Source organism: Protomyctophum parallelum, assembly GCF_964188405.1.
Source record: "Protomyctophum parallelum genome assembly, chromosome: 22".
NCBI classification, from domain to species: Eukaryota; Metazoa; Chordata; class Actinopteri; order Myctophiformes; family Myctophidae; genus Protomyctophum; species Protomyctophum parallelum.
Window position 1 is genome coordinate 11005781 of NC_139714.1, and position 5970 is coordinate 11011750.

Sequence of the window (5970 nt, forward strand, 5' to 3'; positions counted from 1 at the left end):
ACCCCATGTTTGCGCTGCAGCAAAGGTACCGGATAGCTTACAGTAGGCAGGCTATAGACCGGATGTGAGCACTGAGGAGCCCACAGAGCCATATGGCCCTTTTTTAAACTATAGCTCTTCGCCACTCGCCCTACACACTTCCACTCAGTTTGAGTATAGATATATAAATAATGGCACCAGAGACGGCACCAGGATTCCCCTCCCATCCAGTGTCATTGGACTGGCCCCATGAAGTGAACAGAGTTGTCGTAACTCTGTCTTACTCTCGCTCTGGGAGCCCATAGAAAGAACCTTTAGAAATACAACCCAGCCATGTATCTCTCAAGTATATCCACTAGATGGAGACATTACAACATAAACCATACGCTATTACAACACTGACAGTTTTGACTAAATCTGTATCCCATCCCATGCCCTATTCAAAGAGATTCTGCCCTATTGATGATATTCACACGGCTGCCAGCAAGGTGATACCTAGGTGACACTTCCCATAGAGAGCCCATACATCCAAACAGAAAAGTCCTCTCTAATTAATATTAAACAAGTACGTCAAAATCACCAACATTGCAGCTGTAGGGAAAGCTTGAATTATCCTCTTTCAATCTGTAAAGTTTTTGTTTAATAAAAATCCACCATAGACATTTTATGAGCTACTTCCTGTCAAGAAAGTCCTTGCAGATGATTATTTTCTAAGTATCAGAGTATGGAAGCGCTCGTTATCAGTAAAGCAATTAGCAACCTCCTGCTGCCTCCTGCATTATGTGCACATTCAAAACAGGTGGTACGCCTGGGCCGTTGAGTGATAGTCAAGTTGAGTCAACGAGCACTTCCAAACTCCTGAATCTGCCCTAGAGTGCACTGGTTAAATGCTTGTATGTTCTGCCTGTGGGTTAAGTTTTGTACTATTTATTTTACATATTTTTTTTATGACTTATTGCCCTGTCATGTTTCTCTTATGTCTATTCCTTTGTACCTTGTATATGGACCTGAGTCCGCTAATAAAGATTGAATTGAAAAAATGGTGTGACTTTTATGCCCATATATGGGCATGCCCAAATATGAGGTTGAGGCCAAATTGAAAATTGTGTGACTTTTATGCCCATATGGACATGCCCAAATATGAGGTCGAGGCCAAATTGAAAATTGTGTGACTTTTATGCCCATATATGGGCATGCCCAAATATGAGGTCGAGGCCAAATTGAAAATTGTGTGACTTTTATGCCCATATATGGGCATATATGGCCAAATATGAGGTCGAGGCCAAACTAAGATGCCAGTACATCAGGTACTCCATAAATGGAAATCTTTTAGAGAGCTCATGACCACGGGTCCTTTTACTACTACTTAGTATTTTATTTGAACTGTGCCTTTGATGCTATGTGGGCGCACATCCATACCGTTTTGTAAATGTGCTCTATAAATAAAGCTTGATTAGATATAGAAATCACAGTTCTGGAAATGTAACATTTTCACATCATCCAGGTTTGTTCATATTAGGTTGTCATGGTCACTCAATCCAGGTTGCATTGTTGTCACAATACTTAGAGGCTAAGTAAGTCTGACACCACTGACTCCATAATTGGGCATGATGGCTGACATGGGAACTCCATATTTGGCTATTGCTGCTGACTCATGGCGACCTCATCATGATGGCATGAGCACCGCCGGACAGTATAAGCTCTGCACAAAATTCATATCGCATTCATTCATACACCACTGGCCAACTTCTTCTGATCGAAAGAAACATCACTTTCAAAAAACAAAACGGGTCCTGACCTCGCAGTCAAATCGATTCACTTTTCCTAACGGCATTTCAGCAGGCACCGTGTAAAACGAAGACGATGGCATTGGCATTCAGGAAGTTCCTTCCCACGCTCGACCGTGTGCTGGTGGAACGTTTGGCAGCAGAGACCGTGACGAGAGGTGGCATCATGCTCCCAGAGAAGTCCCAGGGCAAGGTGCTGCAGGCCACAGTGATGGCAGTCGGACCCGGTTCTGTCGACCAGGACGGGGACCTGAGACCGGTCAGTGTGACGGTCGGACAGAAGGTCCTTTTACCAGAGTACGGAGGAACTAAGGTCACTCTGGACGACAACGATTACTTCCTCTTCCGTGACGCAGATATTTTGGGACAATATGTCGATTGAGAAATTTTTATGTCATAAATAAACCAAAACCAATACTGTAATAATACAGAAAAAAAATAAACCCCAAAAAATAAAAATAAAACGTATAGAGATATATCCCACAAAGCGGCCTGAAGATCTCCATGCCACAAACATGAGATGCTCATAATCCTCATATACGGAGACTGGTGGACATCACAAGCTATAGCCTACCATGCACTGCTGATTTGCGCATGTGAACCCTGGCGCTGGGGTCAAATCTTAATACTTTTCATTGTTTGAAATGCTTTTTCTTGATTCTGATGACATCACCGTCCACAGGCAAATTAGTTTGCCAGTGGACCACTTTTTTAGGCAAATCTTTCAGAAAACCCCAGACCAAAAAACATCTACTGAAAGTACAAAGTTCAGGTTTTTTAGGGTGTAATTCAGGAAAGAAAAAAAAAGATGATTAATAAATAAATAATGTAAACAGACAAAGTATGTGAAGAGACCCTTACTATTTGGGAGATACTCAGCTCAATATATACAGTAATTTTTGATGCCACTATGACTCATCACCCATAACCATATAAGGAGTTCCCAATGCATCTACGCCCAAATACGGAGTGTGTTGTCTAACCTCAGACTGTGAGCCCACTTCACAATGCACTGAAAACAGACAGAAATTCAATGGAATGGCTGTTATCCGTTTCCTTTATTCGAGACTAGTCTGTGCAGAATAATGCCTTATTAATTTTAGTTTCTGTATATATTATAAATATAATTGCTTTATTAATTAATCCCTGAAGGGAAATAAAGATTAAGAGAAACAAAAATGAGTCATTGCTCTGCCTGAAAAGCAACCGTTTGGACATATGGGGCTCTATTTCTGTCCATGCTAAACCCCTTTAACCTAAAACTACTTTGCCTTTTATTTACCATTTTGAAAAACATTTTTGAATAGTTAAAATAGCCATTGAATCTACAAGCTGACAATGTGTCAATGTAGATCGGCTAGTTGAACAATTAAAAGATTATTTTCAAAACAAAGTAGTTTAGGTAGGGATGGGGCCCCTGCTTAATGCATCTGCGGCCCGTCATGATCATACCAATAAAAACATAATTAGTCATTTTCATTGTTTTGAACAAGATTGTAGGTATTGTATTGTTTGTTCCAAGAGAAAGTGATATGGCCTGATGTCAGCCGAGTAGTAACCACTTATTTATGTGATAATCTGTTCATTAGATGTTCTCTATATTTTGTAACTTCATCATTAATCGCAATGTTTTAGTTCATTGAGGTTTGACCTTATAGTTTTTTGAGCGGTGCAACCACTCCTATAGACAGCTATGTGTGTGGCTGTGCTGTGACCCTGTGTCCGAGCACGAAAATTGCGAAATATATTACTGACTTGCGGCCCTTGGACATTTGGAATTTAGCTGAGTGGCTCCTGAGCCATCTTACGTTCAGTAGCCCTGGGCTGTGACACATGAAGAGCAGCAACAACGCGTCATTGTCCACAATAACCGATTTAATGAACAACATGAACAAGTTAAAAAAAAAGTTTAAATCCAAAGTATTCAAAATACTGTATATTGTTACCACGTTCATCATGTTTCAAACATTACAGAATCATCTCTGTACGCTCTGTGTCTCTAACCTGCGTTATACACGGGTCAATAAAAACAGCTAAACACATCACCTCCATTGTTGATCTTCGTCATTAAGAACGTTTAGAGACAAATTCATTATTAAATATGATGAGTCATACAATTAAGGAGGCTCTCTGATTGGACAGTTATGGATTAATCACAAAGCACACAGTCTTAAAAAAATATATTAGTTCAATTTACTGTATGATAAAAGCCCAGTGCGAAATCCAATCGATTCATTCGTTTCTTTTGTGTGTGTGTGTGTGTGTGTGTGTGCACGTGTGTGTGTGTGTCTCTTCAGGCCTTGCAGCGTCGATAGAAGTGGAAGTGATAGTCTGTGAAGAGCGCCCCCATGTAGTGACGATCAGTACTGCAGTCTGCCTGACCCTATACAGACAGACAGAAATATATGCCCCCATGAGAGATGACAGACAGACAGACAGACAGACAGACAGACAGACAGACAGACAGACAGACAGACAGACAGACAGACAGACAGACAGACAGACAGACAGACAGACAGACAGACAGACAGACAGACAGACAGACAGACAGACAGACGGACGTACCGCCACGGTGGATCTGAAGTGATAGGAGCTGTGAGACAGGCGAGACACATGGAGAGACCATTCATGTTCCCCCTGCAGACAGATAGGCAGAGAGACAGACAGACAATCAATCAATCAATATATCAATCAATATATCCATCCATCCATCCATCCATCCATCCTTACCTGTGTGTTGGTAGGGTATCTGGACATGGCGACAGAGTTGATGTCCAACACAGAAGAACAAGCTGCCGTCTCGTCAAAACTACAGAGATAGACCACCAGCAGCTCTGTAGAACTACAAGACCCATCACACACACAACACGTTAAAAGAAACAGTCAATCACTCAGTAAACCAGTAAGCCACACAAGTAGTCAGTAAACAAGCCAACCAGTCAGTCAGTCAGTCAGTCAGTCAGTACTTACTTCATCAACAGAGTGACTCTCATGTTAACAGGGACATAGGGACTGATAGGAACTGTATAGTTATATCTGCCAGATCTAGAGAGAGAGAGAGAGAGAGAGAGAGAGAGAGAGAGAATTAACCTGAATCAAGTATCTATATCTGTATCTATTGAAAAGAAAGACTAAAGCAGTATACAGGTGTGCGTGAGTGCGAGTGAGACAGACTCACCCACAGCTGCCTGTCTCACAGTATCGACTGTCGATCACCTGCTCACTCTCTTTAATCAGAAAAGACTTGATGGTTGTATTTGTCCCTGACAGACAGACAGACAGACAGACAGACAGACAGACAGACAGACAGACAGACAGACAGACAGACAGACAGACAGACAGACAGACAGACAGACAGAAGTATTCAGTCTGCGTGTCTGAATACATCTTTCTGGTCAGTGTTGTAGTAAATATTGATAATATTGTTCCCTTCGGGACGGGAACACCTTTTGGGGTTCTTTTTCTTGTTGCCATGTACAGTTAGTATTATAGCAGCATAACATTTTTGTAATTTCTTAATAAATATTGGATTTTTTTTTCAGAAAACATAGGTCATGATTTAGAAGGCTGCAGTCCTAAATGGGTACTTAAATCAGTGGTTCGAAAAAAAATAAATGTCAAAGACGGAAGTCCCCCTAAATTAGTACGTATTTGGCCACAGACCCCAATCTGAACATACATTCGTACTATCGGGACCCCAAATAAGAGTTGTGTTCCAAATACATTCTTCTTTATATAGCAGATTCACAAGCAAAACACGTCACGATGGTGAGCTTGTAGATGAGCCATTTTAAATAGCTATAGCCTAGTCGTTCTTCTTTTGGACTTTTTGTATTCTTATTCGTATGCTTATATTTACTCTCACAAACACTGGTGTTTGTCCCACCGCTTCTTCCCCCCCCCCCCCCCCCCCCCCCCGACGTTTTTCAGAAAAAACGCAGGCCTTTATTGTCAGTCTGCCTGAATATATAGTGCACTATCCATGGGGAACAGCTGGGTGCTTTTTTCTGTGTCTTGGTGAACAGCCCAAATTGTCCAAACAGCAACAAACATGCAGTGACGTAAACATTAACACAGTTCATTTACAGACAGACGTTTTGTGTAGTGTGTTATACGTACAATCTCCACCTAGTCCACCCAGTCTAGCAAACAATTGCTCTTCAACAGCTCGTTCATCTGGAGAGACAAAACATAACATTACATA

The 5970-nt window shown here is 41.4% G+C and overlaps 2 protein-coding genes across 2 annotated transcripts in view; one reads left to right on the forward strand and one right to left on the reverse strand.

Annotated features, from left to right (window-relative positions):
• Nucleotides 1–1842: 1842 nt before the first annotated feature.
• Nucleotides 1843–2148, forward strand: LOC310853530 (10 kDa heat shock protein, mitochondrial-like; the record flags this gene model as incomplete). The annotated part of the gene is made up of 1 exon (XM_083757912.1): nt 1843–2148. One exon carries the CDS (start codon nt 1843–1845, stop codon nt 2146–2148), a length of 306 nt encoding a protein of 101 aa, XP_083614038.1.
• A 1911-nt stretch (nt 2149–4059) lies between these two features.
• myrfl (myelin regulatory factor like) overlaps nt 4060–5970 on the reverse strand; it is a gene marked incomplete at both ends in the record, with an annotated part of 14975 nt that continues 13064 nt past the window's right edge. Inside the window, 6 exons of the mRNA XM_083758047.1 lie at nt 4060–4149; nt 4332–4403; nt 4497–4608; nt 4737–4811; nt 4945–5029; nt 5895–5942. Coding sequence (XP_083614173.1) covers nt 4060–4149; nt 4332–4403; nt 4497–4608; nt 4737–4811; nt 4945–5029; nt 5895–5942 — 482 coding nt within the window. The remainder of the gene's footprint in view (nt 4150–4331; nt 4404–4496; nt 4609–4736; nt 4812–4944; nt 5030–5894; nt 5943–5970) is intronic.